This window comes from Hyla sarda, chromosome 1 (assembly GCF_029499605.1).
Source record: "Hyla sarda isolate aHylSar1 chromosome 1, aHylSar1.hap1, whole genome shotgun sequence".
NCBI classification, from domain to species: Eukaryota; Metazoa; Chordata; class Amphibia; order Anura; family Hylidae; genus Hyla; species Hyla sarda.
In genome coordinates, this window is record NC_079189.1 from 177,051,042 (window position 1) to 177,076,465 (window position 25,424).

The following is a 25,424-nucleotide window of genomic DNA, read 5'->3' on the forward strand; positions in this document are numbered from 1 at the left end:
AGCCATCCAACATTCCCAAATATCAAATGATCAAGTTAAACATTGTTGCTGTCAAGCCAAGCTGCTTTGGTCTACAGATGCAGAAAATTAAGGAAATTGCTGTGAAGGAAGACATAGAAAGTAGTGCAATGTAAGTGTCAGATATCATAAATATTATTTAAATAGTACATTATATTGAGACTTAGCAGCTTTAAACCTTTCCATTGAGGAAGCTGAGGTAGGCCAATATTAACCTGAATTGTAAGGAAAACACATTATCAATTAAAACCTGGAAACTCTAATCTCTTGCCAAGGGATAGAAGTTAAATGCTCCACAGTTATAAAAACAAGTAGAGCGCAAAATAAATAAGGCAGTTAAAATAATATACAGTTGGAAGAAACTAAGAAAAAAGTCAGTTGGCCTTGTGTAAGCATATTGAACATGCAGAGCTTCATGAAGCTTAACACCTCACAACCGGACCACTTTCCTGGAACGGACTGCAGTAAACAATAATACTTTGGTGTCTAACCATATGGTATCAGTACAAGAACTCAATCCATCATCATAATACCTCATTATTAATCTCAGAAACTCTAAAAATATATTGAATATTCAAACTGATGCACCGCCACTGGAAATAGGAATAGGCTTGATGGACCAATGAATGTGTCACCTTCTTGACCTTATCCTGTTTCCGTTGTATAACAAAAGTCCTTTGGTATACATTTACTAACCCAAAATATCTCAATCATTAGGTCCTGGCTCTGCCCAGCTTAAAGGCAAGGCCAGGACCTAATGATTATTACTTTCATGCTGCCTGAACCACAAGTCTTCAGGATGGTCCTTGATGGCTTCTCCCCATCCACCTGTCTTGATTGATCGAGATCTCCCTGTTTGGGTATAGGGAGACATCTTTCATTCAAGTCCAGCGGGGCAGGCAGAAGCCACCAGGAATCACCAGAATGAGTTGTGGTTCAGGCACCATGATGACAGGTTCCCTTTTAAAGATAACTGTAAGGATCCAAAGCCTCAGCCAAGGAGCCAATTGAGGCAGACCATCTGACTGAGATGCAGCTGTGGGTTGTCTTGTCTCATGCTGCGTGCATTAATGCATGTTGCTGTCCAAACCCATCCACCGTTGGCCACTGTTACTGGCTAGAGCAGTGCCTATGCAAGAGCTTGCTGCATCTTGGGTTTTTCTTTGGACACACCAGTCTCCTACCCTTGGTTGATTCTGGGTGGTAATGATTGCTGCTGCGATTTTATGCTATTCGATAAAATGGATAACGCAAGCAAGCCATGACACTGGTCACATTTATTCTTAGGGTGAATCTGCTCACCCGGAACCTCAGTAGAAACCATATAGAGCTACAGTAGTACATGTCAGATGCATGGGTTTGGGTACTGATTAAAATTATACAGGTAAATGCTTCACAATCAGTCATTTCAGCTAAAGAATATTTCTCTTTTTTTGTTATACTTATAAAAGGATATTCTTTATTAATTAGAAATCCATATGCTTAAAGGGGTACTCGACCCCTAGGAATCTTATCTCCTATCCATCGCAGGGGTCCCACCGCTGGAGACCTCCGCGATTTCCCTGCTGCACCCGACGATCGTTTAGAGTGTCGGGTGCAGCGCCAGAGGCTCGAGACATCATGGTCACACCGGCTCATGACGTCACAGCCACACCCCATCAATGCAAGTCTATAGACCTGCATTAAGGAGGGCATAGCTGTGGCATCATAAAGGGGCATGACTGTGACATGAGCCTCGACCCAGCTTCAGAGGCGCCTATCCTTTGGATAGGGGATAAGATGTCTAGGGGCAGAGTACCACTTTAAGGAGATATGCTGTCCTAATTTTTATAGGAGTGCACATTAAAAGCTAAAAGGTATTACTGATATAAGAGATGCTATACTTACAATTAAACCTTGTTCACCTGGTCTTCCTGGTTCCCCCTAAAAAATAAAAAAAAAATAAAAAAAAGAACATAAAAGGAATAAGGCAATCCAATTTATAATTTTTTAAACCTGGCAAGTCACTATATGAATTGGCAATGATCTCCAGCAGACACAGAGTAAGGAGACTTGCATTTATACTTTACAATGGGTTTTAAAAATGACTTAAAATTCTGTTGTGAGAACTACTAGTCAAACATCTTTTTGTCAATTGCCAAAGTCATGAATAGTTTGTAGTCTACAGACTAAGATCGAATCGTAAAACCTGCTTCTTTGAATCCAATGAAGGAAAATCTGAAAAACATATATACGATAAACTACTGTTAAATTTAAAGGGTTATACCCATCTCAGGTTATTATCCCATATCCATAGGATAGGGGATAACCAATATCCTGGCGGTCCGACTGCTGGGACCCCACTGATCCCATGAACAAGGACAAAATTGTCTGCGGAATGACTGGCTGGCACCCTGGGTGGGCAATCACAGCTCCATTCGTTGTCTCTGTGACCACTGAATATTTCCAAGTTCAGCGCTCGTCAATTTTTCCTCACAGAGTGAACAGAGTGTGAGCCACTCATGATCACACCATTCATTTGAGGGACAATTTAGTCCCCAGATTGGTGGGGGGTCACAGCATTTGTACCCATTCCAATCAGGCTGTTATGCCCTATCCTGTTGTTAGGGAATAACAAGCTGAGGTATCAACATTAAGTTAAACAAACACTATTTGGAAAAAAAAATATTTGCAGTTTTCCAATTTTTATAGCAAATTCAATATATGGTATCTGAATTTTTAAACTCATCCTTCACATGATAAAAACCATAAATTTCTTAACTATGACTATAGATTAAAGTAACCAGATATAAAAATCTAAACTCATTAAGCTCTTTTTACTTATCACATTAAAGGGGTAGTCCGGAAGACATTTTTTTATTTTTAAACCAACTGGTGCCAGAAAGAAACAGATTTGTAAATTACTTCTATTAAAAAATCTTAATCCTTCCAGTATTTATCAGTTGCTGTATACTACAGGAAGTTCTTTTCTTTTTGAATTTCTTTTCTTTCTGACCACAATGCTCTCTGCTGACACCTCTGTCCATGTCAGGAACTGTCCAGAGCAGCAGCAAATCCCCATAGAAAACCTATCCTGCTCTGGACAGTTCCTGACATGGACAGAGGTGTCAGCAGAAAGCACCGTGGACAGACAGAAAATAAATTCAAAAAGAAAAGAACTTCCACTGGAGCATTTAGCAGCTGATAAGTACTGGAAGGATTATGATTTTTTTAATAGAAGTAATTTACAAATCTGTTTAACTTTCTGGCACCAGTTGATTTAAAAAATTTAAAAAAAAAATCTCTTTTTGCGTCCTAAAAATCCCCATCAAGGTCAGCAAGCAGGCTATTTAATGTGGGAAACTATTATTTGCATTAAAGTCTCTTTTAAGTAAAGTACTTAAGGTGCACATGAGCATATGAATGGCCTTGTGGGCTTAGGAGACTGATTTACTATATTTATGCATGGATTCTTAGTATAGTTTGGCTCACAAACGAACACAAGGCTGCTATGAATGTAAAGTTGTTACTATGCCATTAATGATAGTGCAACCTTGTTTTTTCAACTTACAATAGAGGTAAACCTGCCTGTAATAGATTTTTTTTCTATTATGTGCTGAATAAACAAACAAAATGAAAAGTAAGAACAAAATAAGAAAAAAAAAATATATCATAAAGGTTGGCAGATATAAATTTTTTTAAATTTTTCATTAGCTTTCATGCGCCTGAAAATGAATGCTGGGAATACATATTATTAACCTTTAAAGGGATATTCTCATCTGACTGATTACCTCTCTCTCTGCTTCTGATGTCAACTCACACTCCCTGGGGTCAGGGGCAGGTCATTTGCTTCTGTGTCTGACAGCTCCCAAGCTAAAGCACTATGTCTGCAACTGGCAGACATCATGAATGGGCTCCAGCCCGGGAGTGACCTCCCCACTGCTTTTAAAGCAGAGCTGGTGGATGGGAATCATGACTGTCAACAAGAGGGGAGATAAGAAGAGATATCTACAGACCTAGGCAAGTTTGCTCAATGAAGTCAATTGGAGATGGGAATACCCCTTTAAGTACATTTTCTTGCATACTTTATATAGATTTAGTATAACATATTATGAGAAAGTGTTCACTTACTGGAACTCCAGATAATCCTCTAGGTCCATCTTTACCAGTGTCACCTGGGGGACCCCTGGGACCTGGTGGTCCAGGAGGCCCTGGTGGGCCTGGTGGCCCTGCCTGTCCTTGATCACCCTTAATAACAAGCAGATAGTTAGAATATCTCAGCAACAAGATTTCTTAGTGGTTTCATCATACGTGCATTGCCCTGGGTTTCTACTATTTACTGAATGCCTAAGAAATGAAGCATGATCAAGTAAATACCATAAAATAAATTACAAGAGAACATGACTGCTCTTGCAGTGCTATTATAAACTACTTTTTATTGTTTAATCAAGATCCATTGGCCAAAAATGCATAGTGCAGTCACGGCAAGCAAAGAATTTAGAAAGGTGGGATTCCAAGTTCATCTTTAACCATTCAAATTCTATTTCATTCACAGACAATAGGTATAGCATACTAAATATACTACTGTTCAGAAACAGATCACAAAGTATCATCTGATCTGTTAGTTTGGTATCTGTTGCTTAGATTATATACCTGGGCAAATGTAATCCCACCTCTGCTTGCCTGAGGCATTATAAGCCATGCACTGCGTAAGAATGCAATAGGATAGGCAAAGGGCTGCAGAAGTAACAGAAGTAACGAAAGATTCAGCTGCAGTGTCTTCCGTGAAACAAGTTTCCAAGTATTTGAGATCAAGTAAGATTTTAGTCTCTAATCTGTATTTAACATAATATATAAACAATTTTGTAATGTTTTTAGCTAAGTACATTAAATTAACAAGTAATATAATAATATTGAAGGTGTTGTGCAGGATTGGAAAATCATTGCTGCTTTCTTCCAGAAACATCACATTTGTTCATAAGTTGTGTGTGGTTTATAGAATCGAAGCTTGACTCTACAGATGTCAATGGAGCTGAGCTGCAATACCACACACGGCCTATGGACAGGTGTGGCACTGCTTTTGGAAGAAAGTATCCATGTTCTTGTAAATTGTACAGCTTTTCATAGTTATAATTGCTGAACTAATATATATTACCTTAAACAAAATAACTAAAGTATATTACCTTAAAAACTATGAAAATAATGTGATGTATAAATGTCTCCTAAAAGGGTTTTGCACTACCTTAATCAGCCGGCGTTTAATGAGCTGCTGATCAGCAGAGAGAAAGCCATGATTGATCTTAGGAAACACCATCTGATCAGTGAAGTGAGGTCAAAGGTTGTAGTTCAGAGGGGAGAAAGTTGAAGGACAGACATCAGAAGGCCCGTAGAAAGAAATAGAGACATAAGCATTAGAAATATAATGTACAGCAGAGTACGCACTGGCAGCTTGTGGGAGAGAGAACCTGTGCTTCCTCCTGTAGTATATATAGTTCAAATAATAAATATAAATATGATCAATATTAATATGATCAATAGTAGTAGTAGTATATTTTATTATTATGAGGTCTAGTGAGCCCATTTTAGGTGATTTGGTTGGCACAGATTCCCACAACAAAGTGCCAGCAGTACTGTCCATGCAGTCAGAGACTCCAGTCAGCATTATGTGTCACAATACACCACAATATTGTAAGCAGGTTCCGGATTAAATAAAATCAATGACTTTGGGGCATAGAATAAATGTCTGACATTTATAAAAAGACACTATTTTTGTAGCTAGACTTTGCAAGCTTGGTTATTGTGTTCACGGTTTATGCTGCTGGACTCCTGACTGGACATAGGCATGTCATCCACAAACCTTGACAGTGAGGATCTGATTACTATGGAGAGCAGCCATTGTGGGGTAGCCTGGCAAACCCTGGAGACACAACATAACAATGCACCAAAACAGAACGACACAAATACACCACAAAGCCAATTTACAGTGGGTTATGAACAATAGTACATACAATTGTTACAACTGTGTGGTTAATGATAAATGAAAGACATACATGTCTACATACATATCTCCTTATACATTTTCTGGTTTTAGAATTGTAAAGTGCAGAATTTTAAACAACAGGGAATTGCTTTCTGTAAAGCTATATGTAACTAGCATTATGCTTCACAATATAGATACGAGCTAACACCATTTTCTTATTTTACAATGGAACGCATGTTGTGTATATGTACCACATTCTTATTTGGCAGCAAAGATATACAATATGTTCAATTAGGTGTATTTGTATAAAGGCTCATGTACATTGTGAAACAATGACCATGGCGTCTGCATGTTTCCTTTGTACAGAGCTGTAGAGCCTTCATGTGCAGCTGTACTACTTCAATTGGGTGTTGTACATTTTTTTTTTATGGGGCATTATATCTGTATTTAATGAAACACAGCAAGATTGTTGCACTCTGAATGGCTCCAAATATCTACATATCTACAAATATCTACATTTGAATTTTCTAAAATTTCCACATGTTTTTTCTGTTGAAATCCAGGATCAGTAAGGACCTATACACTTGTTTTGGTACTGTTCGAAACAGGGGACAAAGAACAAAGTTACAAAGAACATATCCCTGATGTATCTACCATCAAAAGAATTGCTGTACAACCACTAACTCAAATATCAAAATTGCATGAGTACAGAGTGCATGGAGTGTGTCATCTGACACTCTGCCCAACACCCTACCCAGAGTGCAAAAAGAAACACATTACTTCTGTGAAGTCCCCTCCTGGATATTTTACTTCCCACTGGCTCCTTTAAGTTGATCTTCCAGGACTTTGATGTTGATGGGGTATCATTTATCTACATCTCCATCTTAATGGTAATATGTATGACTTGCTTTAGGATAGACCACCAATATCAAATTGGTGGGGGTCAACTGCTTGCAACCTTGACCAATCAGCAGGTCTCTATAAATTAAACTGAGCTCCAATCCCCAGCACAGGCATTACAAAATGTACAGAGTTGGATCACCACTGATCAGATATTGATGACCTATCCTAAGAATAGCACATACCAAAGTTCTGTGAGAAAAAACACTTTAGAGGGGCTGGTTCTCACTTTTATGCTGCCTGAATCACATGTCATCTGGCAGACCCCAACAGATTCTTCCTGCCCCACCAGCCAGGACTGACAGTGCTCTCCCGGTTTGGGTATAGCTAAAAGCAGAGCAGGCCGAAATTACCATAGATCGCCTCATTTACTAGTGGTTCAGGCACCATGAAAGTAATGACAGGTTCCTTTTAGTATAATAAACAGTCCACCTTAGAGGCAAAGCAGCAATCTTCCCTTCTAGAGCTTGGAGTGCAGTTGATGCCAGCAAGCAATACCACTGGATCTTTAGGGGAGTGTTGCTACCATGTGGTGTCACCTACTGACTGATATTTGTTACTAAGCAACTACCCGAACACTGTGGCTTCAGCTTATTAAACATTTCTCATATAGTTATTAATTATAGAGGCTAATTAGAAATGACAACGAGAAGCAGAGGTTCCCCATGGATGTGACTTAATTCATATTAATTCCTTGCTAATCGTCCCCTAATGCCTCCGTCCTAAAACATTCCACCTGTTACAACAATTCTGACATCTATTATTTCATACACATTGGTCTGGTGTATTACATTGGGCAGCTATTGAAAGATTTAACAAATTGAGGATGCTAGAGTCTTCGGATTCTCTTAGCTTCCTTGAGACGCTTTTCCCCCTTTGTGCATTGCCAATAGAGTTCCAGTGCATAAGGTTATGTGCTCGCAAAGAACGCATGGCTACAAGAACTGCCACCTGCTGCTTCCTTTGCACTTCCTTAGGTTACAGCCAGCTGCTGCTATTACACATTGCCTCACACAGGCTTCTGGCCAGAGGGAGCCTGACACTGTGTGGCAGCCCGTTCCCTACTCTCTGGCTCTAAATCACAGCAATTCTGCTGCTGCTCATTTTATTCTTCTGGTAATGAATGTATTTGAAGGCCAGTAAGTGATATTTCTGTACGGGTCATACATACTTCTGGGAGTCACAACTCTCAGCTCAAAAAATCCATGTGTCTTCAGATGAATGTATTCTGGGCTCTCACACACAAAACTCCAGCTATCATGGTACACTTTCTTAATGGAGCTGTTTTTGCAATTGTGGCCTCCTTTCAGCTCTAAAACTATGCAACGCGCAAGGTGAAAGGTCATTTGGGAAGAAAGCTGGCAAGTCAAGTTCATTCATAAATGAGATGTATGGTGCCTGTGCACAACATAAGTCTGTTAGGACTTCTACGCTGGATGACACTGGGTAATTCTATTAGTTACAGCAGATTCAATGTGAATTACATGCCATTTATTGCTAATTACAGAATGTGACCCTTGTTCTTTGGATGGTTATACATGAGATCAGTACGTGTCAGTATTGAGCAAGCTGCAGACTACTTGAGATTTACTGTGACCCTTATGAGACAGGGACCATACAGAATGTGTCATTATAATTAGATTATGGCATTCAATTATAGAAAGTACAACAGAGTGTAACGCAGAGCAGAACAAAGCCCCTTTGATGTGTTAGTGCACCTATCACATCATTTGCGGTGTAACAGGTGATCAATGACAAGGAAATCATTTACAGAGGAATAAATAAATGAGTTGTATAGGGGGAAAGTAGCAGATTAGAGTTTTGAAATTGTATTTTGAAACACTGGGGGGGGGGGGCATCTAAACTAGAAAAAGTCTAATTTTATAAATCTTACAATAAATGCAAAGATACGAAGAGCCTTCACTATTGAGGACAAAAGAGACTTACGCAAAATTTGTGTCTATCTCACGACTGACCTTGATCATACAGCTTTGATAAATTCCCCTCTTTGTTTTAGGTATCAAAGCTGTAGAAGTAATTTGCAGTAATAATAATAATATGTTATATTCATTCAATAGGCTAAAAGCATCTAACGTATCAAATGAGAAACCATAGACACAATATGGAAAACTGATGGCATCTGATTACTCAGTGTGGAACACAGTCTGTTTAGTTACATTAAAGTGATGTTGTTTGGCCGCTCAATAAAATAAGTACTGAAGAGCACTAAAGTTACAATAAAGACTGTAGGGGAGATTTATCAAAACTTATGCGGAATAACAGTGGAGTAGTCACCCATAGCAACCAAATAGCTTATATTTTTCAGAGACTTTTTAAAAATCTTGTTGCTATGGGCAACTGCTGCACTGTTCCGTTGCACAAGGTTGGCTAAATCTCCGCCTATAGGAGAGCAATCGATATGAAATGCACAGTACAATGCGTGAATCCGTGAATGTAAGGGAGTAAAAATAATAGTTGGTCACATAGTGCAGAGAGGGAGAGCTGCCGTTCCCTGTGAGGGGCAGAATGTATGGTCAGTTATAGGTGCAGAATGGAAGGTCAGTCACATGACTTGATTTAAAACATTGTGGTACATGCATTGGAAATATTGCCTACTGCTGAAATTGTTTTTTTATCTGTGGAAATCACTGTGGATATACTAACACGTACAGCTTGGAGGAAAGATGAGACAGAGGGGATATGACAGAAATGACAAAGTAATGGATGCAAGAAATAGCCTTTATGCAAAAGTGGTAGCTGCAAATACAGTGAAAGAGTTTAAAGGGGTATTCCAGGAAAAACTTATTTTTATATATCAACTGGCTCCGGAAAGTTAAACAGATTTGTAAATTACTTCTATTAAAAAATCTTAATCCTTCCAATAGTTATTAGCTTCTGAAGTTTTCTGTCTAACTGCTCAATGATGATGTCACGTCCCGGGAGCTGTGCATGATGGGAGAATATCCCCATAGGAACTGCACAGCTCCCGGGACGTGAGTCATCAGAAAGCAGTTAAACAGAAAAAAACAACTCAACTTCAGAAGCTAATAACTATTGCAAGAATTAAGATTTTTTAATAGAAGTAATTTACAAATCTGTTTATCTTTCCGGAGCCAGTTGATAAATAAAAAAAAGTTTTGGCCTGGAATACCCCTTTAAATATGCATGAGGTAGGCATAAGGCTATCCTTCATATAAGTTAGGACAAGGGACTATGGATAGTATTCAGAATATTAGGCAGGCTAGATGGGCCAAATGGTTCTTATCTGACGACACTTTGAATGTTTCTGATTCTAATTAAGGATAAATAGCAGCACGTTATAGCAGCACATGTGGTTACTACAATCTTACCAATATAAATGACAATACACAGAAGCATAATGTGAGTTCATGAGCCCCTATGAAAATCTTTGAAAGCTATAATGTGCCATTTATAATACTAGTGTCTTCTTAGGTGCCAGAGGGGCTTCAGGCATCAGGGTTTGGGTGCAGCTGGTAGACTCCCAATAGCGACACCCCAAATAATACCAGGACACTGCTCAGGACCACTAGAGTAGCTTAAAAATCTCTCATTACCTTAATGGGTATGTCAATATAAAGGGAAACTGTTACACTGAAATTAAAGGTGGCATGTTATAGAGCAGGACGAACTGAGCAGATTGATATATAGTGGGTAAACCTCTGCTCATTCTGGGCTAAGTAGTCATGTGGATGTGGTCCTAATAAGCTAGTTCAAAGGCTGCCAATCTCTGAGGAGAACCACCCACATGACTACTTACCCAGAAAGAGCAGAGGCAAGTTATTCAGGAACTTTCCCCACAATTCTATATATCAATCTGCACAGCTCCTCCTGCTCAACAACATGAGCCCTTCAGATCAGACTGCATTTACAATATGACAGGAAACCTTTAAGGAAATAGAACCTGTTACGACATAGCATGCAATGATAGACAGTAACCCAGTTTAGGACATCCAAAACTTATCTCTATTAAACATTTTTATAGCCAGAGACCAGCCTAGTGTACAAAGACAAATCATGATCTCCAATGTCTGTTGCAGGACAAACCACAATAGTACACTGTTCACCAAAGTATAAAATAACAGGAAGCTTCTCAACTAATAGAAGGTGGCTCATGAAGTATTAACTGTTCTAGCAGAGGGAGATATCTGCTAAAACACTCAGCTCACTGAGGTTAAGATAATACAGTAAACTCCTGGACACTCTCCTTATTTTTTGGTAAATTAATTCCTCCTGGACAAAACATTCTTAAGATGCTATCTGTTTCTATGCAGTCCCAGCTGTTAGGTAACTTAGTCTAAGAACACCATGAGGAAGAAATCTATGTATGAAGATGGTTATGAAGTTGTCCTGAGTGGTCTATTACTGCAGCAACAAGGCACCAAGACTAATTAAATACCAGCTGTCGACCGAGGAGTCTACGACATGAAAATTATTAATACGGTATATCATTCATTTCATGCTGAGTAACATTTATGTTTCAGACTCTTGAGTGCAATATCTCGGAAAATATCTCGCAATTATCGGAAAAGAGTGCAAGGCAAGTGAAAAGGAAGTTTGGCCATTTCTCTGAAGGATGATCTAGATGGTTTCAAGGCTGGCACAAACTTTTGGGAGCCATTTTCTTCCATGTATCCTTAGGGAGTGGATAATTGATTATATATATATATATAACATTATTTTATTAATATACATTTTGTCTATTAGGTGTCAATCTGTAATTCATAGACCCTAGCCTGACCTCACAGTGTGTCTAGGATAACCTACACATGCTTTTATATCGAAAATGGGAATGGATTCAAGTAGAACGGAGAGGTGAACATTCATAAGGAAATGTTTAGGAATGTATCTCTTCCCCTATTAAGTAGAATTTATTGCCATTATCAGATTCTGATATTTATTTTTTGAAATGTCAAAAAAAAAAAAAATTTTATTTGATCAACCATCAATTTTTATCAATGTAGCATATTGCAAATGTGGCAGAATTTTTGTTAAGAACAGTGCAGAGAAAAAGTTGACCAGTTGCCCATAGCAACCAATCAGAAAGCTTCTTTAATTTAAAAAAAGGCCTCCGGAAAAGAAGAAATCTGATTGGTTGCTGTGGGCAACTGGTCAACTTTTTCTCTGAACAGGTTTGGATAAATCTCTCCCAATGAGTCTAAAAAACCAATAGTACAAGGATCGTTAAGTAAGTCCTGACATCAGGGCCTCATTGTGCATGATATATGATGATCTTGTTTGCGCATTTCCTGGTAATTCTATAGCTGATTTTGGATATGAGTCTGGTTCACACAGTGCAGACATTATAGGGTAAACAAGAAACTTGTACTTTACTTGAAAACTGTAATCAATTTGCTAGAATAAATATAAACTAGCGCTGCCCAAAACTGACAGGGTGAGGTATTGCTTCTATAACTACTACTGTTCCTCAAGTACTGCACTGGCCACTACAAGCCCTGTACTAGGTATAAAACAGTATTTTTCCTGGAGTGCTCCTTTAAAAGGACCTGTGGTCAGTATAAAAAAGAAAAGCTATGAATACCAAATACCTTGACCCAAATATATATATTTTTTAATTTGTTGCCACACAGTTTACTGAGATAAAGGGATTTTATTATTTGTTCTATTATCTCCACTTTTCCCTGAATGGTCAGATATGTGTAGACTTCATTTCAAAATGGGACTTGAAAGAGGCTAGGAGGGTGTGAATATGAGATCAAAGGGGTGTGAATAAGGCCCAAGGGGTGTAAAGATAAGATTGAGGGCATGAGAATGAGGCTCCAACCCTTCCAGCACCTAGCATTCACATGTATTTTTGCAATAAAAGTTCCCGCCCATCTGACAGTTCAGGGAAAAATATAGATAACTAAAGGGATACTCTGCCCCTAGGCATCTTATCCCCTATCCAAAGGGTAGGGTATAAGATGTCTGATCGCGAGGGGGTCCCGCGATATCTCCTACAGCACCCTATGTCATCTGCTGCACGGAGCAAACTTCGCTCCGAGCCTGATGACGGGCTATACAGGGGCCGGAGTATCGTGACGTCATGAAGGGGTGGGGCCGTCACAATACTCCAGCTCCTGTATCGCCCATCATCAGGCACGGAGTGAAGTTCGCTCTGTACAGCAGCGGGACATCAGAATCCGGATATCCAAGGCTACAACATTATCTAAAAACTCAACTTTTAAAATTACCACAGGTCCTCTATAGGTACTTTTCATATAACATGATGTCTAGAGCCCTCCATTGGGATTGGGATCCCACGGGACATGTTGAAAAACATGTGGTGCGGACAGGAATGAGGCTGCTGTTGCCAGGAACAGCCGGTCAGACACTATGTCTGCGGGTCATGCAAATCCCACACACTCCTGAACTGCACACTCAGCCTCTATGAAAGTTTTCAAATTTGGTGCAGCCACTGATTTTAAGTGGCCATGGCACCAGCAGCCTGTTCAAGAACTGCAGCACGAGACATGGCCACTTTAAATCAGTGAGCCCCTGTAGCTGCCGGCACTGACGATTGAGGCCCCTGACATCATGCCACAGAGGGCGAGGACCTCATTTGTCAGTAACATCCAGAGCCTGTAGAAGCCAACCGGAGGACACAATGACAGGTAGTAAACAGCAAGGGGATCAGAGGGAGGGGGAAGAGGAAGTGTGGGAGGGATTAAAATGGCTAAGGGGGATGGAGGTGGTTGAAATTACGTGGGGGGTTAAAATGGCACAGAGGGATCCTGCACAGGGCTCTTACAAAGTTTGCATTGACAATGTAAAAGAAAAGTAATGAAAGAAGACAGAACTTATATTTATCATTTAAGGCAAGCATTTTTTTCCCCCAGAATGTTCCTTTAAATGCTATGATTTGGTATAACTGTCAACTTTATGCAGAAATACGTTTATGATGAATTCTTTATTTTCTCTTGCCGATTGTATTTCTTCAAACAGATATATTTTCCTAGTCACGAAAACCATTTTGAGAATAGATTCATTTCACTGTGTATTATATGGAATGCATAGATTTTCTTACCGTCAGGTATTGTAACTCATTTATTCAATATTTCTGTATTAATTTCTTATTTTCAGCTATTCTGTAGATAATGTGGCTATGTGTTTTTACTAATGTAGGATTTAATGAGGATGAATATTAATATTTAATGAGGAAAAAAAATGTCTGGGACAGTGTAAAATGTCAGGCGGTGCATTGTAAAACAAGTAATCGGTTTTAGCTTTTATTTATTTGTTTGGATAACTGGAAAGTCAATAGATGTAAAATCAAAATGGGAGTTATAAAAGGGTTTCTACTGGGAATATATACACATTTACTGGCATGGTGCACAAACAAGGATTACAATACACGCACTGTGAAATCTGGATTTTAATATTGCTGCTGAGAGATTGTGTCTAATGAGAGGATTATTCACAGGTGCCATCTCAGCATGAATAACAAAATCCCTATTACATATATTATTTATACCATAGGGGTGCACTTGGCATGGAGAGAAAAAACATAGTTCTAAGGCCATGGATCTTTTCCTATTCATTCAAATTAAGAAGCTCAACTTCTAAGATAGAACATTACGTTTATGGAACATATCAGACATAATTGTTCTCCATTATATTTGCCTAGGGCAATAGATCAGGAATGTCTTGCTGAAATGCAAATACTTAGAAATAATTGCAAAGCCAAAAGAAGCCTAGCTTCTTAAATGGGTATTCCAGGAAAAAAACTAATTTTTATATCAACTGGCTCCAGAAAGTTAAACAGATTTGCAAAAGACTTCTATTAAAAAAATCTTAATCCTTCCAATAATTATCAGCTGCTGAAGTTGAGTTGTTCTTTTCTGTCTGGCAACAGTGCTCTCTGCTGACATCTCTGCTTGCCTCGGGAACTGCAGAGAGTAGAAGAGGATTGCGATGGGGATTTGCTTCTACTCTGGACAGTTCCTGAGACAGGTGTCATCAGAGAGCACTTAGACAGAAAAGAACAACTCAACTTCAGCAGCTCATAAGTACTGAAAGGATTAAGATGTTTTAATACAAGAAATTTACAAATCTGTTTAACTTTCTGAAGCCAATTGATATATATATATATATATATATATATATATATATATATATATATATATATATATGTATATATATATAAATGTTTTTTCCTGGGTAACCCCTTTAATATATCTATATTGTCTCCATTAATGGCAGATAAATGATTACCATGTTATGAAATGTATGCTTCTGCATTGCCTATGATATAAATATCAAATTATATATCAACAAAGTATATGTTACTACATGGACATTATATGGTTAGTATACAAACAGGACCCAGAGTTAGAAGTGGAATGTCCCCATTTGTTATCTTTCATATAACACTACACTACTCTGTATTAATGTTCAGAAACAGCTGTCACCCAATATCTGCAAAGTATTTTATTAAAACAAAGCTCTGTAAACTAATGTCTACAATAAGACATTATTTTGTGTTGTCAGACCCTATTTGTTCCTTTGGACTGGAAGGCTGATAGAAAAGAACTGATATTATCAATATAGACACCTATACCTGTAGACATCATTTTAAATCAGAATAAAAGAGTTTGTCTTCTATATCCCTCTCTACATCTAGCATTATTGGGAAGCATGGTACCAGTGAAATGCACAATTTCAGTGGCCCACTTCTTTTAAAAACTTCAACCACAGATATGAATTTAAGACCATGCATCAAACTGACAAATGTACTGTACTGACAAATGTACTGTACTGCTAGCACATAGGCAGGCATATTGGTAAACTTTGAAAATACCTATGGCACCATGAAGCACAGGGGTACACATTTAACTAAAGGTGATAATCACCGGGGGATCAGTGGTCATGGACAAAAGCATGGGGAATGTGACTGTGGAGCTCAACAGTTCAACAGTTTGTCCCCTGGTAATAAATAGTTGCTAATCCAAAGATAAGATCCAAATTGTTTATTTTGACCAACAACTATCTTTATATGGCCAGCATTCTGATCTAAAACTACTATCTTATGATAACATACGGTTCCCTAATAGTTATAAACCGTAATATAATAGGTCAGACATTGCCCTTTGTAATTATATGTTCGTTCCTTATTTTTTTATTATTGTAAGCTTTCTTCTTCCTTTGATTAACTACAAATAAAGTATAAATCTAGTTTAACTATGCTATCTGTGACTACTAAGGAACTACTAATATTAAGTCATAACATGCCAGCAACGTGGCACTTTGCCTAGTATACTATAAATCCTAAAGCCTCCATTCATTTATATTACATAGACAGTTCTTGAGAAGCCACTTGTATGAAATTATGGAAAGAATTATTTTGACTTTACAACAGTTCTTCTGGGCCTTAGAAGCATCATTTTGTTATATGGACGACAGGTGTACAATACACTGACTTTGCTGAGGTAGTGACTGGAGCATGCAGCGAAGATGTAGTTATTAGACATAGATGCACAGTGGGGCTACTGAGTTATTTCTAGCTTTAGTTAGGATTTAACTAATGTGTTTAGCAGTGCAACATTTTTTGAAAGTGCTTACCCGAGGGCCCTGATCACCTTGATCTCCCTGCAAAGGGGAAAGATGAGATGATAGTTTTAACAAGGACTCTGTGCTACCCTGTGACTCTCTCGCAAATGCTGGTTGTATGTCACAGATCGTATTATGCATTATTATGCTCCAGTTGAACATCAGCATGGATTTGCCATTCTACATATGTAATATATACAGTACATTTACATTTACTACTGACCTTGTCACCCTTTGGACCAGGAGGACCCTACAAAATAAAGCAAAAGCTATTAATTTTTTTTAAGTATTTGCCTGTTCAAATACCCATCATAATAATAGAAAATGGATGCTCCAAAATATTTCAACCAACTCCAGAAATGTTCAAGTCATACTGCACTAGTATATTTATTTGTTATGGTACCACTTCCCAAGTAGGATATTGTAAACATCTTTAAGTCAAAAACCCATAATACCCATAATACTAAGGCAGTCAATATTTATTTTAACTAAGCCACTGCTCTAAATAGTCCCTAAGTTATGTAGATATTATTTTACTGAAATGGAGCTACCTTTTTGCCAAATATTGGTGGATATAATGTGGCGTTGAGGTGTGAGGTGCAGGGTAGACGTTATAACCCAAGGGGCAAATGTTATTATCCCCTTCTTGTCGTGACGCCAGAGCGTGGTTTAGCCTTAACCACTCGAAGGTAATACCGCTGGTCCTGGGCTAGGCAAAGGGGCAATGAAGACACCAACGCCAAGTTACGGACAAACGGTAGCTTTACTGAGGATAGACAGATTACACAGTCTATGCAATACAGTCAATATCCCAAGGAGGTGACCAGTGACACAGGGGGACCTCGCAGGCTTGCTGGGACTTGCAGTAGTTAGACAGACTTTGGTGCAGGCCACGGTGACTAAACAGTAGACATGACTTGACTGACTTGATGACTGACAATTAGATGACTTTGGCTTACTTGCAATTGACAGGTGGCTGCAGACTTTAGGCTTGAGCCCTCCAATGCTCTGGACACACACCCTGAGATGACTTGACTGCACTGGACCTCAGGAACTAAGAGCATGGAAAGAGAGAGATTGCAGCCCCTTCCCTGGTTTTATAGGGGGGCTTTGCAAGGAGCCCATAGGTCACTTTGGGGGGTCATCTGGTCACTAGTGCCTCCTCGGTAACAATCACATGGTATAACAATTAAAGAAACAGTACATTATTGATATCACAACTTATATACACAGGGGATAATACATAAAGGGCGCCCTGGGGACATGGAGAGATTCTGCCTGACAGGGCCAGAGAAGTATGGGGAAACAACATCCCGTACTGGGCTACCACAAACTCCCCCAGTTTAATGAAGTCGTCCTCGACACCCAGTCCTGGAGGGCGGAGGACCGGAATGACCACAGGGGCCACAGATAGTTCCTGGGGCATTTCAAATAACGTCCATATCCAGGTCTGAGATAGATGAAGACAAAGAGTCCATGTATTATAAAATGTCCATACACGCTCTGAACTATATGAAGATTATTAACTTTATGACTGTTTAGGAACATGACTTTAAGATATTACACGTAACAATAGGTACAATGACAGTGAATTGGGCTGCCGGAGGCTTTTTGCCCCAAACCCCCCCATGTGGACACACGTCTCCCCAGAACTCAATGCATATCACTAGACATTACTAGACATTTGTTACCTTATTTTTTTTACTGTACGTGTGCAGTGGGTTAACAGGAATACCTTCTGGCCAGTAAAGTATCCTGAGCACATGGACACAAGATAATGATTAGATTAGACATGATACATCATAGACATATGAGGACCGGTATTATGATGAGTGTTACAGCCCTAGTGTAGATAGAAACTTATGTGCATGACTGAACATGAAGTCAGCGGACTATGTGTAGCACAGGACTTTATGTGTTACTTGAATCTTTCTGTGACAAGTCAATCTTTGAATCTGGCTGGAACTTGGCCTTGAGTGGACTGTTGGGACTCTTGGGATTCAGGAACGCCTACTTCTTCGGGAGCTCTTTACTCGATTGGAATTGCAACAGGCTCTCCCTCATCGAATGCCGGAGTAGGTAGCGGTTCTGGACTGGCAGGACTTTGACTTGCAAGCATAGATATTGGTGAGACAGATGGTTTGGAGACTAGAGTATAGACCCTCGCCAACGGTGACAGGACTGGGGCTGGTGTGGAGACTAAGGTTAGTTGCACCGATCCCGGAGATTGCAGGTTGGCTGGGAGAGAACACTGGAATATCAAAGAATAGATGGATCCCTTCTCCTGGCTCGTACTCCCTCGTAGGTCTGACTGCTGGTGGTGAAGTTGTTCGGAAGCTGCCCATGCCGCCCCATCATAAGGTAGAAAGGGGTGTACCCTGTAGAACAATGGCCCGTGTTGTTGTAAATCTCCAGCAATTCGGGCAACAATTGGGGCCACTCTTCCTGACTTAATAACAGAAGCTTATTGTAACATGTGGATGAAGACTTGATTGATGTGCTCACAGAGCCCGTTCCCTTGAGGATGGTAAGCTGTAGTCAGAAATTTCTTACAGGCATGGAACTGACACAGCTCCTGTAAGAGTTGGGCCTCGAAGGCTCCAGACACCCAAGGGTTTGTACCAAATTGAAGTAGAACATTTGGGCTGCTGTTTTGGCTGTGAGGTCTTTAACAGGTACTACGACAACTCATTTGGAGTAGTGATCCACCATGGTGAGAGCATAAGTGTACCTGGACTGGGTAAGAGACAACTTGACATGGTCTAACGCGACCAAGCTCTTGCGTCCTTGCGCACATTCTTGGTGACGTTGCAGACTGCACACTCACTGCACCATTTCTCAATGTGACTCCTCATCCCAATCCAGTAGAATCTTCACCTGACAGTAGCCTCGGTCTTGTGGACTCCAAAGTGTCCCGACTGGTCATGATATGCATTGAGGACCATCGCCGCGTCTCTTCAGGTAACCAGAATCTGATTAAGTAGATCCCCAGAGACTGGATCCAAAGAATTCCAGTACAAAAGTCCCTGGTGCATGAACAGTCGCTTCCTCTGTCGCCACATACGTTTCAACTCGTAGTCACACTGGGCCCGGCGTAGACAAGTTGGTACCTTTTTCATCAGATGGTTGTCCATCAGATCCCCCATAACTAGACTTTCGTCTTGTAGAGTATTCCAGGTGTATAGGTCTTCTTGGACCTTATTGGACCTGGGTTCACCGTTCCCAAGGGCAGTCACAACATTCTGATTTGATTCATGAACATCTGGTAAAATAGGGGCATCTCCACGTCTTCCCACTCATCTTTGACAGGTGGTTCTTTGCCTGGGGTCATCCAAGACAGTACATCGGCGTTGACATTTGACTTGCCGCTCCTGTACTTGATGGTGAAACTGTAGTTGGCCAATCTTGAGGCCCAACGCTTCGCGATGGCACCAAACTTGGCAGTATTTAGATGGGCCAACGGGTTGTTGTCTGTGTAGACAGTGAATGGCAGCCAAGTAGTCCTTAAACTTTTCAGTCACGGCCCTTACAAGGGCAAGAAGTTCCAGCTTGAAGGAGCTGTAGTTTGCATAATTTTTTTCTGCTCCTCGCAGTTTACGACTGGCATAGGCTATCACTCGCTCTTGCCCTTCTTGAACTTGGAACAGGACAGCCCCCAGACTTTCGAAGCTGGCATCAGTATACAGTCGGAATAGCTGACTGTAGTCTGGATATGCCAGGAAGGGTGGTTCTGTCAGCAGAGGTTTTAGAGCTTGGAATGCTGTCTCTTGCTCTTCGGCCCATTCAACAGATAATCTTCCACTGTAGTTCTCCTTCGTACCCCGCAGAAGAGCTGTGAGGGGTTCTGCAATCTGGGCAAAGTGGGGAATGAAGCTGCGGTAGTAGCCAGCAAATCCCAGGAAGCTCCTGACATCTTTCACCGTGCGCGGGGTAGGCCAGTTCTTAACAACTTCCACTTTTTCAGGATTAGGCTGGACTCCCTCTGCGCTGACTACATGACCCATGTAGTGTACCTGTGGCTTAAGCAAATGACACTTTGACAGCTTGATCTTCAGCCCATGCTTTATCAGGACTTGGAAGATGTCTAAGAGATGACTGAGGTGCTCCTGGTAGGGCTTGGAATACACAATGACATTGTCCAGGTACAATAGGATACTTTGAAAGTTCAGATGGCCCAGGCACCGCTCCATCAGATGCTGGAATGTAGCAGGGGCATTACATAGCCCAAACGGCATACTCGAACAGTCCCATTGGTGTCACAAAGGCGGTCTTCTCTAGTCCCTCCACGGCCATAGGTACTTGCCAATATCCGCTGGTTTTGGAGAAGTAAGCCACCGACCCGAGGGCTGTGAGTGATTCTTCGATTCTTGGCAGAGGATAAGCATCCTTATGTGTGACATCGTTCAGCTTTCTGTAGTCAACACAAAAGCGTATAGTCCCATTCTTTTTCTTTACCAGGACAAGTGGGGCCGCCCAGGGAATCTGACTTTCTTAAATGATGTCTGCCTCTTTCGAGTCGGCTAGCATCTTCTTGACAGTCTTATACATGCCTGGCGTGACCGGACAGTGTCTTTCTTTAATAGGTGGACTGTCGCCAGTGAGGATTCTTTGTTGGATCATAGACGTATGTCCGAAGTCTGTGAGATGTTTACTAAAAGCCTCGTGGTACCTTTTGGTGAAATTAATGACTACCTTGACTTGATCCCTTGGGGTAGTATCATCTTCTACTTGGATTTGCGCCCACCAGTACTTGCACCAGATCCTTCAGCCACTTGGGCTGCAAGATGTCGGGCCACCTTGCGTTCTATTAGGCTGTCCCTTGACTCTATGAGATACAGCTGGGCGACTGGGGTGTATTTAGGTAAAACAGCAGCATCAGACAGATTGATTTACCGGACTGGGACTCTTCCGTTGGTAACTGTGACAAGGCTTCTTGCAGCTCGGACAAAGGGATGCTCTTCCAGCAGAGGTTCCAGCAGAGCTTGATAGTCCTTGTTCCTTACTTGAGGACGTGCATGGCACTAGATGATGGTCTCTGTGTTAGGTTGCAAGGTCACCGACCTGATGTTTTGTACTCACACTCTGCAGATTTCACCTTGCTTTTTGGCAAATTTCTGCTCCGCCTGGAGAACTTTCAAGTGGTGCTGCACAGCCTGCTGGCCTGAAGGAGACATGTAGGGGAGAGAGGCATGCAAGGAATCTATAACTTAAGCGAAACAGTTTTTCATAATGTTCATCCCCAATATAAACTCAGCAGATCCCCTATCAGACACGTTAGTTACAATCACTCCCTGCCCTCTAAGTGCATGCTCTCCTAACTGAATGTCTGGCTCCCAATATCCATGTCTGGGTATTGGTTGTCCATTACCTGCAACTACTCTGAATCAGGCTCACACAATAAACTGGCATCCCAATACTTATAGAAAACATTTTTAGGTATTGTAGACACTTGTGACCCTGTATCTATCAGCGCCTTCAACTGTACACCTTCTACAACAATTTTTACATAGGGGCAGGAGGCGCTATAAAGTGCAAGTCCTGTCTTAGGTTGTTCGGGGTTTGGACCTGGTGACTGTTTTTCTGAGGGCTGGTCCACGAACTCAGGGGAAATCCGTTTAGATCCCAACACTGCATCTTCCAATGTCCTGACTTATTGCAGTAAGTACACAAGGGCCTTTGAGTCCCTGAGGGCCTATTGGATGGAGGATTGCGGGGGGTTAAAATTGCGGGGAGCAGGAACAGGGACAGGTTTTCTATGTGGGGGCTGTTCACGGTCAGGTGGAGTGGCCCGGGTGGCAAGCTCCTTCACTGCCTTAGTCAACTGTTCAAGGTCCTGCTTAACACTTTCTAGGTTAGAGGCTGTGGTGACTGGCAAAGCAGATGATACTGGGTGGGGGCCGGTGATGGTGGTATGGTACTAACTACCGCCCCTAGTGGCTCTTGGATCAGGGAACAAACTTCCTAACTCAGTCCCGGACTAAATCACTTAAACAGCCAGTCTCTTAAAAGCGGGGAAGGAAAAATTTGGGTTTTGGACTGCTAACATTCTCAACTGGGCATTGTCCCACTTATTATGATCCCCATCGATAAATCTGTCCATTAACAACCTTGTTGCCCTATTCAGGAGTTATACAATCTAGTTTTTGGACAGTCTCTAGGGCATTCTGTAGGGCTACGGCATAAACTCTTAACCCCTTAAAGACCCAGGATTTTTTCAGTTTTTGCACTTGTGTTTTTCCCTCCTTACCTTTAAAAATCATAATTGTTTCAATTTTGCACCTAAAATCCATATGATGGCTTATTTTTTGCACCACCAATTCTACTTTGTAATGACATCAGTCATTTTACCTAAATATCTATGGCGAAACGGAAAAAAAATCATTGTGCGACAAAATTGAAGAAAAAATGCCATTTTGTAATTTTGGGGGCTTCCGTTTTTACGCAGTACATGACAGCTTTACTTTATTCTCTAGTTCCATACGATTAAAATGATACCCTACTTATATAGATTTGATTTTGTCGTACTTCTGGAAAAAATCATAACTACATGCACGAAAATTAATACGTTTAACATTGTCATCTTCTGACCCCTATAACTTTTTTATTTTTCTACGAACGGGGCAGTATGAGGGCTCATGTTTTTTGCGCCGTGATCTGAAGTTTTTAGCTGTACCATTTTTGGATTGATCGGACTTTTTGATCGCTTTTTATTCATTTTTTCATGATATAAAAAGTGACCAAAAATACTGGACTTTGGAATTTTTTTGCGGCAATACCACATATGTTTATTTTTAATTACACAGTTTTTTTTTTTTGGGAAAGAGGGCTGTAACACTGCACACACTGATCTTTTACATTGATCATTGTTATCCCATAGAATAACATTGATCGGTGATTCTGCCACTTGACTGCTCATGCCTGGATCTTTGGCACTGAGCAGTTATTCGGCGATCGTACATGCAGGAGGTAGGTAGGGGCCCTCCTTGTGAGTTCATGCTGTTTTGGACACCGCGATTTCGCTGTGGTGGTCCCGAACAGCCGACTGAGATAGCCGGGAGTAGATTACTTTAATTTTTACTTTCAATTAATACCTATTATAGTGGATTTTTAAGATTTACTGTAACCAAGATGCACTAGATTGAAGCCTGGACCCAGATTACAAAGGTACTAAATTATATGAACTGGATCTATGCCCATATTCACATCAGAATACCTCTTTTCCACATCTAATGTATATTTTCAACGTAGCCCAAAAGCATAATGTGAATGTGGCCTAATTTAGCCAAAAGCAAACAAATAAATAAATCAATAAATAATGGAAAATGGAAAAAAAAAAAAAAAACTTGAAGACTTAAGTGCACTTTAAAGGGGTATTTCAACTTAAAAGGCTTTGTCAAAAAACCTAAAATATAGCTTTCCGGCCACCTATGGTTTGTTATCGGTACCCCTAGATGGTCTGGAAAGTGAAAAGAGCAAACATGGCTGACTTATACAATTTGCAGAACTTCCACTAACAATAATGGGAGTTGCATAAATGCCATTGCCCTTTGAACTCCGCTGTTTGCAGATCTGACATTACGTAAACAGCATAGCTCCCACTGCTATGCCATTTACGCAGCTCCCATTAATGTTAAAGGGAGTTATGCAAAGTCTGCCCTATCAGCAGCTCTTCTCAGCTTCCCAACCATCTAGGGTCACCACAAAAAGACCAGATGTTACTTGGAAGCTATTCTTTAGGTTTGGAGTCAAAAATGCTTGTAGACAATGAGTGTTTGATTTCTGGGGGGAGACCGCTTGGGGGCGATCTTCAGAACGGGAACAAACTCATTTGGTATAGAGCTCCATTTGTTGCCTATAGAGCTGCTGAATAAAACATAGTATTTGGCAATGAACTGAGTAGCAGCACGCCTTGAAGCGCAACTTGGGTCCCTGTTCTTGAGGTCATGGGGGGAAGACCCCAACACTTATTACCTATCCCCTAAGCAATTTAAGTTGGAATACCTTTTTAATGGTGTATTCACATGTACAGTATCCTGCACATATTCTATACACAGGATTTAAAGCTGCAGATTTGAAGCTGCAATCAGCTATTCAGTTTACATTGAAATCAAAGAAATTCTCTATGTTAACAGAATATTCCAGATTTTTTCTTTTTTTTTTCCTTTTTTTTTTGGAGAATGATTCTCTTATAAAAACGTTTACATAAAGTCCAAAATCATAACAAATAAACATAATGCAAATGTACCTAAAACATATTGCCACAGTAGCAGTTACCTGTTATTCACCAGGTACTTAAATGCATATTCCAAGGTCTATTTTTTCAGTGAAGGATTTTTAGTTTTAGCCCTACACAAAAGCGCAATGAAAATAGAAATCCTCATGGCTGCCCAATGTCGTAGAACAAAGGGATGTCCTTGTTAAGGATTTAGTTGAAGGCTGCTCTTCATATGGGATCAGTAAAATATAATACATTCAGCAGCCAGTTGTTCCACTTAAAAAGCAAATAAGTACATAGCTGCATGTGATGGAGGCCGGCATTGCTATTGTAGAAAGTAACCAAATAAACAAATGTCTTTCTGCTGATACAACTGTAACACATGAATAAGTACATTTATAAATGAATACAATAACAAATGCTTTCGATTATACTATAAAATGTAACACCTTTTAATATATCCTAGAGGCATGCCAAAAGTTTTGATAGGTTGCAGTCTCAGTTATGAGCCCTACCAATCATTAGATACAGCCAGAAGAAGCACTCGATTCTCACTGCCATCTCCATCTCACTCCAGGAGACGGTCTCCGTAGACTTTCAATAGAGACCATCTCCTGCAGTGAGACAAATACTGAACAGTGCAAATAAATGTATAAACCTGGAGTCCAGGGCATGTAACATTTCTAGAATAATCTTTTTAAAGTAAGACAAGCTCTCTGAACACATCCTGTCATAGGACAAATATGTGTCATTTTAAGAATGGAG

At 40.3% G+C, this 25,424-nt stretch overlaps 1 protein-coding gene across 1 annotated transcript in view; it reads right to left on the reverse strand.

The window, feature by feature from the left end:
* Positions 1-25,424, reverse strand: part of COL25A1 (collagen type XXV alpha 1 chain) — a 452,042-nt gene that overhangs the window by 135,765 nt on the left and 290,853 nt on the right. The window contains exons 6-10 of the mRNA XM_056564488.1: positions 16,668-16,694; positions 16,457-16,483; positions 5,855-5,914; positions 4,129-4,245; positions 1,906-1,941 (exon numbers count right to left, since the gene is read on the reverse strand). Coding sequence (XP_056420463.1) covers positions 1,906-1,941; positions 4,129-4,245; positions 5,855-5,914; positions 16,457-16,483; positions 16,668-16,694 — 267 coding nt within the window. The remainder of the gene's footprint in view (positions 1-1,905; positions 1,942-4,128; positions 4,246-5,854; positions 5,915-16,456; positions 16,484-16,667; positions 16,695-25,424) is intronic.